The following is a 16,885-nucleotide window of genomic DNA, read 5'->3' as shown; positions in this document are numbered from 1 at the left end:
CGAACCCAAGTTCATTTAGCTTTTTAACAATATGCTGAGCTGGCGGGTTCTCGTCACGTGATCGTGTGAAAATCCCCCGGATGTAAAGGTTCTACTTCCGGTTCGTGTCACAACTCGAGCAGCGAATTCGAATTTCATGACCTTATAGCGATGTCGTGTAGGTAAAGTTTTAACACACAGAATCTTCATGTTTGATTTCGTAGTTGCGTAATGTTGATGAGAAATAAACAGAAAATGAGTTGATGATTAATCACGTGGGTTCCTTCTGTAATTAGTAGTTGGTTTTTAATCGGAGCCCTCTGGTCCAGTTTGTGAAAATGTTTCCACGCTGCGCCATTAACTACATCTGTCCGTCTGTGTGGAGGCGTCGGTACCTCCCAGAACTGGTTCTGATTCTGCAGCGACCCAGACGCTGCTGCAGTTCCGCACCACAGAACCTGGGTCAGGTCGAACCTCTGTTGCAGTTCTGTGTGGATAGCTACTACATATCACCGGGTCAGACTAACATGGAACTGTTTCAGCACGGGCTGAGCTGCAGCTATGGACCTCTGGGCATGGGCTTGAGGAGGAACCTGTTGGATCAGTGGTGGCGCTCCCTCACCACATCCTCGGATCAGGTGTTTGGAATAAAGACTCTAAACTGCAGCCAGAACCCTCCCCTCGGTGGAGCAGGTCCGCTCGGGATGGTTGACTTGGATAATGTGGCTCAAATATTAGGACGCAAAGAACTAAGCAGGGAAGAGCTCATCCAGCAGGTCCAGGAGCTCCTGCAGAGGTCCCCGTTCATGAGAACCAGCTTCTTTCAAGGTAAAGTGCCTAACCCTCCTAACCTTAACCCTGCTAACCTTAACCCTCCTAACCTTAACCCTGCTAACCCTAACCCTGACCGTACTAACCCTGACCCTAACCCTACTAACCCTAACCCTAACCCTGCTAACCCTAACCCTGACCGTACTAACCCTAACCCTACTAACCCTAACCCTGCTAACCCTAACCCTGACCCTACTAACCCTGACCCTTCTAACCCTGACCCTACTAACCCTGACCTGACTAACCCTAACCCTACTAACCCTGACCCTACTAACCCTAACCCTACTAACCCTAACCCGACTAACCCTACTAACCCTGACCCTACTAACCCTAACCCTGACCCTACTAACCATAACCCTCCTAACCTTAACCCTACTAACCCTGACCCTACTAACCCTGACCCTACTAACCCTAACCCACCCTACTAACCCTGACCCTACTAACCCTAACCCACCCTACTAACCCTAACCCTACTAACCCTAACCCACCCTACTAACCCTCCTAACCCTAACCCTAACCCACCCTACTAACCCTAACCCGACTAACCCTAACCCTACTAACCCTGACCCACCCTTCTAACCCTCCTAACCCTAACCCTACTAACCCTGACCCTCCTAACCCTAACCCACCCTACTAACCCTCCTAACCCTACTAACCCTAACCCTACTAACCCTAACCCACCCTACTAACCCTCCTAACCCTAACCCTACTAACCCTGACCCTACTAACCCTAACCCACCCTACTAACCCTACTAACCCTGACCCTACTAACCCTAACCCACCCTACTAACCCTCCTAACCCTGACCCACCCTACTAACCCTCCTAACCCTAACCCTACTAACCCTACTAACCCTAACCCGACTAACCCTAACCCTACTAACCCTAACCCACCCTACTAACCCTCCTAACCCTGACCCACCCTACTAACCCTCCTAACCCTAACCCTGACCCTACTAACCCTCCTAACCCTAACCCTACTAACCCTGACCCTCCTAACCCTAACCCACCCTCCTAACCCTACTAACCCTGACCCTACTAACCCTAACCCACCCTACTAACCCTACTAACCCTGACCCTACTAACCCTAACCCACCCTACTAACCCTCCTAACCCTAACCCTCTCCGAGCTAAAGCAACAGTGGGACTTGTTTCCAGGTGCCTTGGACCAGTTTGAGCCATCACTAGCACTGGTGAACAGAAGGTTACCATTTGGGCTGGCTGAGACTGGGCTCTGCTTCCAGCCCCCAGGAAGCTCTGGTTGGTGAGGTTAGATTGAATTCATCCAGGCTGGAGTTGCTGGTACAAACTCCATTGTAGCCATTTCTTAAGTGTTTATGGGGTCGTGTATTTTAGGCAGGTTTAATCTGTTCGTGTAGTTTAAAAAGTCTTTCAAACTCTCCATGAATTATGTAGAGGAATGACTGTAGTTTGTTTCCTCTTGTTCTCAGTCCAGGCGAGGCCACCCTTACATCGCTGGTGTGGTTCTGTTCCCCTCGTACCTCGGGCCAGTGGCTGGATCACTGGACCCGCCAGAGATTAAAGTGGTGGAGGAACGTGGGTATTTGAGGTTCCGTCCGGAGTTTGTGGCGACGCACCCACAATCATCACCTCAGTCTTTCCAGATTCTTTGTGCTCCGTTTAAATGTGATTATTTCTTTACAGTTTGCACTGTCTCCATCAAACTTCAGCAGCAGAGAGGTCCCAGAGGAGGAAACGGAGGCGCCGGTGTCGCGTGGCCTGAGCATCTTCTACAGGTTTCCGTGGGGACAGAAGCCCATCGAGACGCTGTCACTCAGAGGAAACGCTGAGCTCCTGCACGTGCACAAAGGTTCCAAAGTTCAGGTCAGCTGGCGACAGCTACTTCTGCTTCTACATGTTTTACAGAACCTGGGAGGGTTTAACAATCATTAATCGTCCGTTTGTTCTAGGGCAGAGACGGTCGCAAGACTGTCCCTCATGTTGTGACTGTCACCGGTAAAGTGGACCTCGGAATGATGGCGTTCCTGTCCGATTCCCTTCAGCAGCTCAGTAAAGTCGGCAACAGCAAACACGGGCTTCAGCAGAGAAAGGTGAGGAGCTGTGTAGCCAGTGTCACCCTGCGCCCTAGCTCCTAACTCTGCACACTGCCTCCTAACTCTGCACCCTGCCTCCTAACCCTGCGCCCTAACTCCTAACTCTGCACCCTGCCTCCTAACCCTGCGCCCTAGCTCCTAACTCTGCACCCTGCCTCCTAACCCTGCGCCCTAACTCCTAACTCTGCACCCTGCCTCCTAACTCTGCACCCTGCCTCCTAACCCTGCGCCCTAACTCCTAACTCTGCACCCTGCCTCCTAACCCTGCGCCCTAACTCCTAACTCTGCACCCTGCCTCCTAACCCTGCGCCCTAACTCCTAACTCTGCACCCTGCCTCCTAACCCTGCGCCCTAGCTCCTAACTCTGCACCCTGCCTCCTAACCCTGCGCCCTAACTCCTAACTCTGCACCCTGCCTCCTAACTCTGCACCCTGCCTCCTAACCCTGCGCCCTAACTCCTAACTCTGCACCCTGCCTCCTAACCCTGCGCCCTAACTCCTAACTCTGCACCCTGCCTCCTAGCTCGGCCCCCCGCCCCCTAACTCGGCACCCTAACTCCTAACCCTGCGCCCTAACTCCTAACTCTGCACCCTGCCTCCTAGCTCGGCCCCAGCCCCCTAACCCTGCGCCCTAACTCCTAACTCTGCACCCTGCCCCCTAACCCTGCGCCCTAACTCCTAACTCTGCACCCTGCCTCCTAACCCTGCGCCCTAACTCCTGGCACCCTGCCTCCTAACTCCTGGCACCCTGCCTCCTAACTCCTGGCACCCTGCCTCCTAACGCGGCGCCCTGCCTCCTAACTCAGCACCCTAGCTCCTAACTCTGCACCCTGCCTCCTAACTCCTGACTAGGCACCCTGCCTCCTAACTCCTGGCACCCTGCCTCCTAACTCCTGACTAGGCACCCTGCCCCCTAACTCCTGACTAGGCGCCCTGGCTCCTAACTCCTAACCCTGCACACTGCCTCCTAGCTCGGTACCCTGCCCCCTAACCCTAACCCTCCTAGCTCGGTACCCTGCCCCCTAACCCTAACCCTCCTAGCTCGGTACCCTGCCCCCTAACCCTAACCCTCCTAGCTCGGTACCCTGCCCCCTAACCCTAACCCTCCTAGCTCGGTACCCTGCCCCCTAACCCTAACCCTCACTGGCAGTTCCATCTTGAGCCTCTCTCTGTCCTCATATGTTAATTGTCCCTCCTCTGCACATGTCCAAACCACCGGAACATCTAACCGGTGCTGTCCCTCTGATGGTCCAATCCCTACTACTTACTCCTAAAGAACCTCAACCTCTTCATCTCAGGATCCAACCCTGCCTTTGGAGCAGAACCCTGTCCCCACTGTCCTACGCTCTCCACCCCCATCACGTCCCAACAAACCCGTCACTGATCGTTTACTCATGATAAACTAGTTCTGGGCCATTTGTTATTTCAGGTTCTGAAATTACATCCAGCATTGGCGCCGGTCAAAGTGGCTTTAGAGCTCGGCCGAGGAGCCACGGCAGAACTGAGGCAGGTGAGACAAACACGCTTGGACTTTAACAGAACTTTAGTGTTGCATCATCAGTCAATGATGGGATGTTGCTCCGTCTGTAGCTGTGTGAAGGACTGATGCAGGAGCTTAAGGAGGCCGGAGTGTGTGTGTGGCCGGGACATCTGAAGACTCAAGCGGCATCGTTGGAGCAGATGATGGCGAAGTAACGGGAACTTTAGTGTTGTGGCAGAAGCACACGCACGTGTCGTCATGGAGGCGCTGACTGATGCCTGTGTTTCAGGTACGATGAGATGGGGGTGCTCTTCACCGTGGTGGTCAGTGACGGCACCCTGGAGAACGGGCTGCTGCAGGTGCGCAGTCGGGACACCACCATCAAAGAGACCGTGCACGTCTCGGAGACCACAAGCTACATCTGCAGACACATTTCTGCTGCCCACAGTCTCTGAACCAGGACTGGGATGGGCCACTGGACCAGGACTGGGATGGGCCACTGAACCAGGAACCACTGAACCAGGACTGGGATGGGCCACTGGTTAAGAGCAGTTTAAGGTTATTTCATGGCTGTTGAACAACTGTTCTTTACACCAGCTTTTTCATCTACACATAACACACATATATATACATATATATATATGTATATGTATATATACATATACATATATATATATATATGTATATGTATATATACATATATATACATATACATATATATATATGTATATATACATATAAATGTATATTGGGTTTCTTAGCGGTGGCTATTGTATTCTTACATTTCCTCACAGAGCCCAAAACATGTCACCATGTTATTAAAGACGGTGTTTAACGAGGATGCAGGGAGCTGCTGTGTCGGCCTTGTTTCCTGGAACCATCCTGGTGCCTTTCAAAAAACAAATGATTGCATGTTGCTTCCACTGTCAATTTAATCCACTGCAAATTAATAGAATAGGTCAGATTGTTGTTAGATAAGTTCTGTACTAGTGCGTCGCCTCCATCTGGCGCTGCAGTGATTCATGCAAAGGAGCCCCGACCAGGCTGTGCATGCACCTTCACTTCTGCAACATTTGTGGGTTAAACATCCAGGCTGCTGTGGTGTTTGCACACGTGCACTGTCCAACAGCAACATCATCTACAGGCAACATCATCCAGGCCACAGGTGGGGCGTCAACATCTGCATTAGCATGAAGAAGCAGCAGTGTTTGCTGGGCCTCCCCTCTAGAAAGGTGTCTAATAAACTGTTGGACCGGGTTTAGATTGTTCCCCACAGCTGATCACAGGCTGCAGCTCTGCTCAGGAATATTCAGTGGCTCATCTTTAGCTGCTAAATCTCCGTCTGGATAAATTAAAACACCTTAAACGCGTGGTTCGGTTCGGTTCGGTTCGGTGTATTTGCTTCTTTTGCCGGATCCATTTTTCCACTCTTGGATCCACTTCATGTTTCAACCACAGCGGCGACATTGAAGGAATCGTCGCTTGACAAGAAGACGAAGAAGAATCCTAATCTCGCGAGACCGAGACGTGATTTCGGTGCTCCCCGGTCATTGGATCACGAGCCCCCCTCATCGAGCATGTCCGGTCCGCTCAGCTGCTAGCATCAAGACATGGCCACGGACAAGCAAAACGAAGTTAAAGTTTCTCCATTGGGGGAAAAGAAAGAAAATTCATCCGATGGAGGACTAGGATTGGAAAGTATCCTTTACAGGACTGAGCGCGGGGGCGAGATCTGTTCTGTTTCGTAGGATTTCGGGCAGAAGCTAACGTTAGCTCGCTGGCTAATGCGGCGTAAGGCTACGTGTCAATGGAGTGGGCTCATGGGTTCGAATTCCTATCTCTTAGATGTAGGTTTTTCCAAGTTAAAAGACGGTGAATCAGTGGGAAATGTGTGACACGGTAATTGACTGTAAAGATTTGTTAAACTTGCAATGTTTAAACGTGCACGCACACTCGCACGGACGCTGTTTTAACTTAACATTTGGCAGTTTTGCAAATCATCAAGGAGTCGCAGCAGCAGCACGGCCTCCGACACGGGGACTACCAGAGGTACAGGTGGGTACAGCCCGACCCGCAGCCTGACCCCAGCCCGACCCGCAGCCTGACCCCAGCCCGACCCGCAGCCTGACCCCAGCCCGACCCGCAGCCCGACCCCAGCCCTACCCCCAGCCCGACCCCCAGCCTGACCCCAGCCCGACCCGCAGCCTGACCCCCAGCCCGACCCACAGCCCTACCCCCAGCCCGACCCCCAGCCTGACCCCAGCCCGACCCGCAGCCTGACCCCAGCCCGACCCGCAGCCTGACCCCAGCCCGACCCGCAGCCTGACCCCAGCCCGACCCGCAGCCCGACCCCAGCCCTACCCCCAGCCCGACCCGCAGCCTGACCCCAGCCCGACCCGCAGCCTGACCCCCAGCCCGACCCCCAGCCTGACCCCAGCCCGACCCGCAGCCTGACCCCCAGCCCGACCCGCAGCCCGACCCCAGCCCGACCCGCAGCCCGACCCCAGCCCGACCCGCAGCCCGACCCCAGCCTGACCCCAGCCTGACCCCAGCCCGACCCGCAGCCTGACCCCAGCCCGACCCGCAGCCTGACCCCCAGCCTGACCCACAACCCGACCCGCAGCCCGACCCCCAGCCTGACCCCAGCCCGACCCCCAGCCTGACCCCAGCCTGACCCCAGCCTGACCCCCAGCCCTACCCCAGCCCTACCCCAGCCCGACCCGCAGCCTGACCCCCAGCCTGACCCCAGCCCGACCCCCAGCCTGACCCCAGCCCGACCCCCAGCCTGACCCCAGGCCGACCCACAGCCTGACCCCCAGCCCGACCCACAGCCTGACCCCAGCCCGACCCGCAGCCCGACCCCAGCCCGACCCGCAGCCCTACCCCAGCCCGACCCCCAGCCCGACCCACAGCCTGACCCACAGCCTGACCCCAGCCCGACCCACAGCCTGACCCCAGCCCGACCCCCAGCCTGACCCCCAGCCCGACCCCCAGCCCGACCCACAGCCCCGTCTGGATGGAGCTGACCGCACATGAGACGGTCTCATCCCGCACATTTCTTTCTTTGAGGCTCACGGTAGAAGCGGATTATTCCCGTGTCCGTTGAGGGTTTAATTCCCACCGTATGGTAGCAGATGTGGGAGGATTCCTGTCACAGTTTGGCCCCTAGTTTACATGTTGAAACAGCAGTTTTCAGTATTTTACCTTATTTTGAACACAGATGTATAAATGTAAAGCATAAGTTCTTAACACTTACCTGCAGGTAGGTGTTAAGAACCAGCTTTGTCCTGTCAGTCACTCACTTTGCTCATGTTTTATCATTAATCTAACCTGGACCCTGCATGAACCCTGGAGCTGTTAGACGTCACAGGAAGGAAGTCCTTCCATCTCGCCAGTGATGGGGATGATTAACCTAAAGATTTGGGTTTATCTATCCGTATCCAGGGGCTACTGCTCTCGCCGCCTGCGCCGCCTACGGAAGACCCTCGGCTTTAAGATGGGCAACCGACACAAGTTCATCGGGAAAAAGATAACCGCCGAGATGCTGTCGGACAGCAGGTGAGGGGCAAATCTGGTCGCCGGGGCAAATCTGGTCGCCGGGGCAGAATTGGCTGATCGAGTCCGACAGTTTGGTGTTTTCATGATGCTGCTTTTGAGGTTTTTGAAATGATCCCTGTTAAACCTGAGGACGGCTGTCCTGGATGGCTGGTGGTGACCCAGTTCCTTCTCTGTAGGTACTTGTTGATGGTTCTAATGGAGGCGGAGCGTGCTTGGAGCTACGCCATGCAGCTCAAGCAGGAGGCCAACACGGAGCCACGCAAGCGCTTCCATCTGCTGTCACGACTCCGCAAGGCTGCCAAGCACAGCGAGAAGCTGGAGAAGCTCTGCGAGAGCCCTCGTGTGGACGCCAAGACCAAACTGGAGGCACAGGTAGGCCAGAGAGGCGCTGCAGGTGAGGCTGCAGGTGAGGCTGCAGGTGAGGCTGCAGGTGAGGCTGCAGGTGAGGCTGCAGGTGAGGCTGCAGGTGAGGCTGCAGGTGAGGCTGCAGGTGAGGCTGATTTGCATCCGCTGGCTTGAATCTGCCTCTTTTGTGCGTTTCTGCTGGACTTTGTCTGTAAATCGGTCACACGAGACGTTTGTGTTTGTTCCGATGTGCCCTGATGGTCCAGAAGGCAGATGTTTCTCCATCCTTCTCTTGTATCTGTGCTATAAACACCCCCCAGGGTGGAAAGACTGCTCACCAAGCCGGGTGAACTAAACCTGGTGAACCAACCCTGGTGAACTAAACCTGGTGAACCAACCCTGGTGAACCAACCCTGGTGAACTAAACCTGGTGAACCAAACCTGGTGAACCAACCCTGGTGAACTAAACCTGGTGAACCAACCCTGGTGAACCAACCCTGGTGAACTAAACCTGGTGAACCAAACCTGGTGAACCAACCCTGGTGAACTAAACCTGGTGAACCAAACCTGGTGAACCAACCCTGGTGAACCAAACCTGGTGAACCAACCCCGGTGAACCAAACCTGGTGAACTAAACCCCGGTGAACCAAACCTGGTGAACCAACCCCGGTGAACTAAACCTGGTGAACCAACCCCGGTGAACTAAACCTGGTGAACCAAACCTGGTGAACCAAACCTGGTGAACACCAGCCTGATGCCGCTGTTTTGTGTGTTTTAGGCGTATACAGCATATTTGACTGGGATGGTGGAGTTTGAATTGCAGGAGTGGAAACGAGCGATGGAGGCCTTCAACAAGTGCAAGTCAGTTTCAGCCTCTGCTTCTGGACCGGTGCCGACATGGCTGCTCTGAATTCATTCTTTTAAACGGGTTTGTTTCAGAACCATCTATGAGAAGCTGGCCAGTGCGTTCACCGAGGAGGTGGCAGTTCTGTACCGCCAGCGTGTTGAGGAAATATCCCCCAACATCCGCTACTGTGCCTACAACATCGGTGAGTAGCGCTGCAGGTTCACCACAGCCAAACCAGTCTGGGCCGGTCCGGCTGGTGCTGTATATATGGGCCGGTCCGGCTGGTGCTGTATATATGGGCCGGTCCGGCTGGTGCTGCATATATGGACCTGCTGCCGTCCCAGTATTACTGCGCCACCTCTCCGGGACTTTGTGATCAGGCACAGCTCAGACAGCTTTCCTTGCTAAGGGCCTTAGACGCGCTCGCCTGGCGCTCACGTGCGCTCGCCTGGCGCCCAGACGCGCTCGCCTGGCGCCCAGACGCGCTCGCCTGGCGCTCACGTGCGCTCGCCTGGCGCTCACGTGCGCTCGCCTGGCGCCCAGACGCGCTCGCCTGGCGCCCAGACGCGCTCGCCTGGCGCTCACGTGCGCTCGCCTGGCGCTCACGTGCGCTCGCCTGGCGCCCAGACGCGCTCGCCTGGCGCTCACGTGCGCTCGCCTGGCGCCCAGACGCGCTCGCCTGGCGCTCACGTGCGCTCGCCTGGCGCTGACACGTTGTTTCCTTTCTCTGGGTTTTAGGGGACCAGAACGCCATCAATGACCTGATGCAGATGAGACTGACCGGAGGAGGAGGAGGAATGATGGCTGAGAAGCTCGAGGTGAACATTTATCAACGTTTACTCAGAAGTTCTGTGGTGCTTTCAGACATTAATCCCAGCAGAACCTCCCGCCGGTTCTTTGGGTCCTCTACCAGAGGCCCGGGAAGGAGAGGGTCTGCTGGAGCCACTCGGCTGTCAGGTGGACCCCTGGACATGTCAGGCAGGGGTTGGTGGCTCTTCTGCTGTCTGAGGTGTATCTGAGGACCTTTCCAAGGTCCACCCTCACAAACAGGCTGCTCCGTTGTGACCCCCCTCTGACCTCTGACCCTCAAGGTCAGGAAACGCCTCAACAACCCTGTCAGGGAAAAGAAACCTGAAGGAGAGCTCCATCTGGCCTGGATGGGCAGATTAAGGCCACATACACAGAGAACATGTATTTGGTCTTTGCCGCTCCGTCCTGGGTCCGGCTCCTGTGGTCTGGACCCACAGGAGCCGGACCTGGGTGGGGCCCAATCATGTGCCTCTTTGTGTTGGTCTGCAGATGTTTCAGGTCTTTGGGATTCTTTTTCTCACCAGGCTTTGATCACTCAAGCAAGAACCAAGCAGGCGGCCACGATGAGCGAGGTGGAGTGGCGAGGCCGAACCGTGCCGGTCAAGATCGACAAGGCCCGCGTCTTCCTGCTGGGTTTGGCCGACAACGAAGCTGCTGTGGCTCAGGTCAGGCCCACCACTGTTGCTCTTACCGTGGGAGTGAGAGGATTCAAATACGGCCCTAAATGTAACCGCGGTCCATTAAGACCGAGAATGTTACTGCAGGAGTCGGGTCGTAGCCCCTCAGAACTCAGAACTGCCTGTTTTAAATGGGACAGTGCAGTTCCCGACCTGTTCCAGCAGAGGAGCTCTTCTCTTTATGTCCGCTCTCCAACAGGACGCTCTTCCACGTGCACAAAGTCCTCATCACACCCAGCACACAGCTGCCACACCCACCAGAACCTGGGTCCGTGGCAGGCGCCTCTGTCAGCGCCTGACTGCATTTCCATCATTGTCTACGTGTGGACCGCGCCCGTTGTTTGTCCTGCTGTGTTTGTCCTGCTGTGTTTGTCCTGCTGTGTCCCTCTGTGGGACGAACGTGTTCAGCCTCCACCTTCATTAGTGTTGGACACCTGAGAAGAGGCGTAAAATCTGGGCCGCTGGGTGTTGGAGATGTCAGTGGTCATTCTACAGGACGTCCTGAGCAGGAAGTGACCCTCTGGGACCTGGAGCGGCGTGGTCCCAGTGGGAGCCATGGCTTTAATCGCTTCATCTCTTTATTTCTCTGGGACGTTGAACAGTGCAAACTGGTTGAGCTGGTGTGTGTAGGTGTTGCCAGGGTGTTGGTGGAGCTCTAAATCATATTGGGAGGGTGCGTATTGGGCCGTGTGTGGGGCCCGTTGGGTCGGGCCGGCACTGAAACACTGGCTGGAGGATCTGGCTGGTTCTCTCCGGTCCAGAGGTGCTTGCAGCAGGTAACACGGGCTCTTTGTGTGCTGCAGTGTGACATCGGAGGCAAAGAATCCAGCCGTTCACCAACTTCCAGGGTGAAACTGACAGCTGATAGCTTGTGTGCTGGAATGCTCCAGAAGCCTGCTGTGTCACATACCTGAGCCGTCCGTCTCACCCCCCCCCCGGCGCTGTTTGGCCTTCCCAACAGACGACATCTTTTGTCTCGTATGAGTTGCTTCATTATTCAGTTGTAGTTGTGATTAGTGCTGATAATTATGAGGATTTTCCTGCTACGCTTGCTTTGCTCGTCCCTTCTCAACTTCCCAAGAAGCTTTAAAGTTGGCTGCTTCCCTCCTAATTGTGCTCCATGTTGAAGCTTTTAACTCTTTCAGTTCTTGTGCAACCGTCCCTAAAGTGATCCGTTATCGTCTCCAGGGCCAGAGCCGGTCCGGGGCCCCGAGCTCTCGGGACACATCTACCTGGTGATGTGCGTGGTGGTTGGGGTTAGGGTTAGAGTTAGGGTTAGAGTTAACCTGGAGAGGGAGAGGGTTAGGGTGAGGGTCAGCGTTAGGGTTAGGGTTAGCCTGGAGATGGTTAGGGTTAGGGTTAGCCTGGAGATGGTTAGGGTTAGGGTTAGGGTTAGCCTGGAGAGGGTTAGGGTGAGGGTCAGGGTGAGGGTTAGCCTGGAGAGGGTTAGGGTGAGGGTCAGGGTTAGGGTTAGCCTGGAGAGGGTCAGGGTGAGGGTTAGCCTGGAGAGGGTTAGGGTGAGGGTCAGGGTTAGGGTTAGCCTGGAGAGGGTCAGGGTGAGGGTTAGCCTGGAGAGGGTTAGGGTGAGGGTCAGGGTGAGGGTTAGCCTGGAGAGGGTTAGGGTGAGGGTCAGGGTGAGGGTTAGCCTGGAGAGGGTTAGGGTGAGGGTCAGGGTTAGGGTTAGCCTGGAGAGGGTCAGGGTTAGGGTGAGGGTCAGGGTTAGGGTTAGCCTGGAGAGGGTTAGGGTGAGGGTCAGGGTTAGGGTGAGGGTCAGGGTGAGGGTTAGCCTGGAGAGGGTTAGGGTGAGGGTCAGGGTTAGGGTGAGGGTCAGGGTGAGGGTTAGCCTGGAGAGGGTTAGGGTGAGGGTCAGGGTTAGGGTTAGCCTGGAGAGGGTTAGGGTGAGGGTTAGCCTGGAGAGGGAGAGGGTCAGGGTTAGGGTTAGCCTGGAGAGGGAGAGGGTTAGCCTGGAGAGGGAGAGGGTTAGGGTTAGGGTTAGCCTGGAGAGGGTTAGGGTTAGGGTTAGCCTGGAGAGGGTTAGGGTGAGGGTTAGCCTGGAGAGGGTTAGGGTGAGGGTTAGCCTGGAGAGGGTTAGGGTTAGGGTTAGCCGGGAGAGGGTTAGGGTGAGGGTTAGCCTGGAGAGGGTTAGGGTGAGGGTTAGCCGGGAGAGGGTTAGGGTGAGGGTTAGCCTGGAGAGGGTTAGGGTTAGGGTTAGCCTGGAGAGGGTTAGGGTGAGGGTTAGCCTGGAGAGGGTTAGGGTTAGGGTTAGCCGGGAGAGGGTTAGGGTGAGGGTTAGCCTGGAGAGGGTTAGGGTGAGGGTTAGCCGGGAGAGGGTTAGGGTGAGGGTTAGCCTGGAGATGCTGTGAAATGGCTGCTCATTGGTGCAGCATCGCCTGAACACGCTGCAGCGTTCATGCCAGACCAGCAGTTGGCGCTGTCGGGGACTCACTGGGCCCCTGGCGAGCGTGGCACCGGCCTCCCCGCCGGGCCACGGTCCTCTGAAGCAGCATTAGCAACCCTAGCCCGTTAGCTTACGTGGGGTCGTGCTTACGTTGCTCAGCTCAAAGGGAAACAGGCGAGCGGGTTTTGATGTTGCAGCTCTGATGTGGCTGATGTTGGAAGGTGCCTTTCTGCAGGCTTCCAACGAGGACACCAAGGAGCATCTGTACGAGACCCTGATGGCGGAGTGCAGAGACACCATCCAGGCCGTCAGAGAGGAGCTCAAGAGTGAGGCGGTAAGAGTCCCACCAGCAGGTCCGAGTGCAGCGCTGCTGCGTCTTTGATCAAATCCGGGTCCCTGAACTCTGCTTGTTGTGTTCAGAAACAGCGAGAACGGAGCTCTGATCCTGAGAGTGGAAAGGTGTCCAACCTGCAGTACCTGCACAGGTGAGTTGGAGGTGTGAGGGCCGTTGCTGCTGACCTGACGTGGGTCGGAGGTCATTGTCCCATCGCTCTCTCCCAGTTACCTGACCTACATCAAACTGTGCACGCTGGTGAAGAGGAACGAGAGCATGGCTCACACCCTGCACGGGAAACTGAAGGAACCTGCAGCGGATGAGAACAAAAGAGGACCGAGACCTCAGGACCTGATCCGGCTCTATGACATCATCCTGCAGGTCGTCCTGAGCCCCTCGGTCATCATCTGCATCTGCTGGTGGCTCCTGCTCATCTTCTCATTTGTGTCTGCAGAGTCTGGCTGAACTCTCAACCCTGCAGGGTCTGGAGGACGACCACACTTTCCAGAAGGAGGTGTCCCTCAAGACTTTGGTCTACAAGGCCTATAGGTGAAGTCTCTTCAGGGCTAAATGTGGCGCCTTCTCGATGGGAATGGCTGATCTTTTATCTTCCTGGGTGTTTTCTTCAGATGTTTCTTCATAGCCCAGTCTTATGTGCTGGTGAAGAAGTGGAGCGAGGCTCTGGTGCTGTATGAAAGGGTGCTGAAATATGCCAAGGAGGTCCAGTCTAAAGCCAAGACCCTCAACAACAGCCTGAAGGTTGGTCACCACCTCTAGTGCTGCCAATGTTGGCAACGTTTTCTTTTCTTACTGGTCTTTTAGTCCTGTACATGACTGTAAGGTCAGGGTTAACCTTAACCTTAACCCTGACCCTGGTTAACCTTAACCCTAACCCTGGTTAACCCTAACCCTGGTTAACCCTACCCCTAACCCTGGTTAACCCTAACCCTGGTTAACCCTACCCCTGACCCTAACGTCCATGAGCTGAGGCCCTCTCTGGTCCTGCAGGATCTGCCTGACGTCCAGGAGCTGATTGCTGAGGTCAGTGCTGAGAAGTACTCCCTGCAGGCTGCAGCCATTCTAGGTGAGCGGCGTTCTGGCTCCTCTGTCTGCTGCTTCTGCTTCTGCTTCTGCTTCTGCTTCTGCTTCTGCTTCTGCTTCTGCTTCTGCTCTGTGTAACCTCACCTTTGTGTCCAGACACCGGCGACGCCTCCGAGGCACCTTCTCAGCTGCAGGTGAACGACAGCACGGTAAGATGCAGCCACAGAAGAGGCTTAATTGTCCCGGGGTTTCTGATATCTCCGTCCACTCCGGAACGACGTAACCAGGGTTCATTCAGATTTTTCTGCTCCCTGCAGCCTCTGTGCAACCGCCTGGACACCTTTTGTCTGGACCCCACCCTCGTTGGGAAGAAGCCCAGCTTGGTGCCGTTCCCTCCTGAGTTCCAGCCCATCCCCTGCAAGCCTTTGTTCTTTGATCTGGCTCTGAACCACGTGGCCTTCCCACCTCTGGACGAGAAGGTGGAGCAGAAGGGCAAAGGTGGCCTCACTGGCTACATCAAGGGCATCTTTGGCTTTGGCAGCTAAAGCTCCGCCCCCTTTGGCAGCGAAAGCTCCGCCCCTCCCTGCTTGGCTTCAGTATGATTGGCTTTTACGTTTCTGAAGATGGAAGCACATCCACCTTTGACATGAAATGAGCAGACGTACGAGTTCCTGATTCCACCCAAAGATCCTGTTGACGTTTCAGTGCAAGTTTCTTTCGGTTCTTGTTCTTCGAGGTGCAGTTTGTTGCAGAACCCAAATGTTGTGCTCATTAAATGTTTCAAAGACGTTCGCAGCTTCTTTAGTCACTATAGTGTCAGTACACGTCAACGTGCACGCTCCCACATCCCTGGTACAGGAGCATCCAGCCGGCCCTTCGTGTCCACGTAAAATGAGCTCTGAAGGACGGTTGTGGTGTATAACCCCCCCCCTCCCCCCTCACACACACACAGATGGAATTTCAGTCATTCCACGAAGTAAATGGTTCCTGTTGGGTAGAAACCTGCCCAGCCGGAGGCGGAGCTCCCTCTGCCCTAGCTCGTTTACTGCATATCAAAGGACATCAAAGGGGCCTCGTGGCTCCTCGCATGACGACGGCCCCTCAAAGGCTTTTGCTATTATTCTGCTACATTGGCATCATGAGTGCAGATTGAAAAGATATTTCACATCAACCTAAATTTCAACTATGATTTTATGAATGTAGTTGGCGCGTCCCGCCTCTGCCCTTTGTTGACCCCCCCCCTCCTTTTTTTGTGTGCATGGAATTCCTTTTCTACACCTTGAAGTGAAGCCGGTGAAGGTGTGACCGCTACACCTGTCTGGGTGTGCTGGGATGAGTGTGTAGGATGCCTGAGCAGGGTGTGTGTGTGTCTAGGTCGGCATTGTGCATATGGAGTTTAGTTTCACTAATGAACAGGTGTGTCCCCGTGTGTGTGTGTGTGTGTGTGTGTGTGCGTGTGTGTGTGTGTACACAGAGCATCTTTGTCAGCACCACACATGCTACAAATTGTTTGAATGTTTAAATATTCAGTCCACATACCGGCGCCGCCCCTTGTTTCCTGTCGGCTCAGCTGAAGGCGAGCTGGTGAAGATGGATCCTCTCGTATCTTCCACATATCTGTATTCAGGGTTAGGGGTTAGGTTAGGGTTTAGGGTTAGGGTTAGAGGGTTTAGGGTTAGGTTAGGGGTTAGGGTTAGAGGTTAGGGTTAGGTTAGGGTCAGGGTTAGGTTTAGGGTTAGGGTCAGGTTTAGGGTCAGGGTTTAGGGTTAGGTTAGGGTTAGAGTTTAGGGTTAGGTTAGGGTTTAGGGTTAGGTTTAGGGCAGGGGTGGGCAAACATTTTGATTCGTGGGCCACAATGGGTTCTAACATTTGACAAAGGGGCCGGACCAGGAGCAGATGGATGGATGGAGTGCTTTGGTAACCTCACCTCATTGGAGAAAAAATACACATCTTGGGATATGGAGAAAACATGTGCTTTAATTTCAAATGAAAATGAAGAGAAGCATTACAACAAAATATCTGACTTTGCAATGAGTCTTAAAACACTTAAAATCAAATGAATAAAATGTGCCTTTTAAAAAAAAAATTAATAACCATTTCTATTTTAAAGTACTGAAAGTTCTGTTATCCTTCAGGATATCACCATCTCTCTCCTCCTGACTGTCTTTTTTCTAGTGGGAAAACACCAGAATTGCAGTGAAAATTTAACATTAACAAGGTTTATTCATTTAATTTTTCAAGTTTGGCGGGCCGGATTAAAACGTTTACCGGGCCGCGTGTGGCCCCCGGGCCTTAGTTTGCCCATGCCTGGTTTAGGGTCATGGTTTAGGGTTAGGGTTAGTTTAGGGTTTAGGGTTAGGTTAGGTTAGGGTTTAGGGTCAGGTTTAGGGTTAGGGTCAGGGTTTAGGTTTAGGTTTAGGTTTAGGGTCAGGGTTAGGGTTTAGGGTTAGGTTAGGGTCAGGGTTAGGTTAGGGTTTAGGGTCAGGGTTAGGGTCAGGGTTTAGGGTTAGGTT

At 54.4% G+C, this 16,885-nt stretch overlaps 2 protein-coding genes across 4 annotated transcripts; both read left to right on the top strand.

Moving 5' to 3' along the window:
- The first annotated feature begins 99 nt into the window (after positions 1–99).
- On the top strand, positions 100–5,333 carry polg2 (polymerase (DNA directed), gamma 2, accessory subunit). 3 transcript variants are annotated; one of them, XM_029850282.1, is made up of 9 exons: positions 100–807; positions 1,967–2,072; positions 2,260–2,365; positions 2,474–2,653; positions 2,740–2,880; positions 4,312–4,392; positions 4,473–4,573; positions 4,652–4,846; positions 4,886–5,333. In XM_029850282.1, the coding sequence occupies exons 1-8, from the start codon at positions 318–320 to the stop codon at positions 4,815–4,817; spliced, it is 1,371 nt and encodes a 456-aa protein (XP_029706142.1). In that variant the 5' UTR covers positions 100–317; the 3' UTR covers positions 4,818–4,846; positions 4,886–5,333. The 3 variants fall into 3 exon arrangements, 2 of the variants coding, with proteins under 2 accessions (XP_029706142.1, XP_029706141.1); XR_003891461.1 differs by lacking the exon at positions 4,886–5,333 and having other exon boundaries at positions 4,312–4,388; positions 4,652–4,792; XM_029850281.1 differs by having other exon boundaries at positions 4,652–5,332.
- Positions 5,334–5,401: 68 nt separating this feature from the next.
- On the top strand, positions 5,402–15,163 carry srp68 (signal recognition particle 68). The gene is made up of 16 exons (XM_029850259.1): positions 5,402–6,060; positions 6,351–6,417; positions 7,807–7,920; positions 8,097–8,292; positions 9,044–9,126; positions 9,205–9,314; positions 9,851–9,930; positions 10,447–10,587; positions 13,233–13,331; positions 13,418–13,482; positions 13,559–13,712; positions 13,786–13,880; positions 13,961–14,090; positions 14,340–14,415; positions 14,529–14,581; positions 14,690–15,163. The coding sequence occupies exons 1-16, from the start codon at positions 5,973–5,975 to the stop codon at positions 14,915–14,917; spliced, it is 1,779 nt and encodes a 592-aa protein (XP_029706119.1). The 5' UTR covers positions 5,402–5,972; the 3' UTR covers positions 14,918–15,163.
- The last annotated feature ends 1,722 nt before the right edge of the window (positions 15,164–16,885 follow it).

Source organism: Takifugu rubripes, chromosome 17 (assembly GCF_901000725.2).
Source record: "Takifugu rubripes chromosome 17, fTakRub1.2, whole genome shotgun sequence".
Lineage (NCBI taxonomy): Eukaryota > Metazoa > Chordata > Actinopteri > Tetraodontiformes > Tetraodontidae > Takifugu > Takifugu rubripes.
The sequence above is the reverse complement of the archived record's forward strand: the minus strand, read 5'-3'. Positions and strand labels throughout refer to the sequence as shown.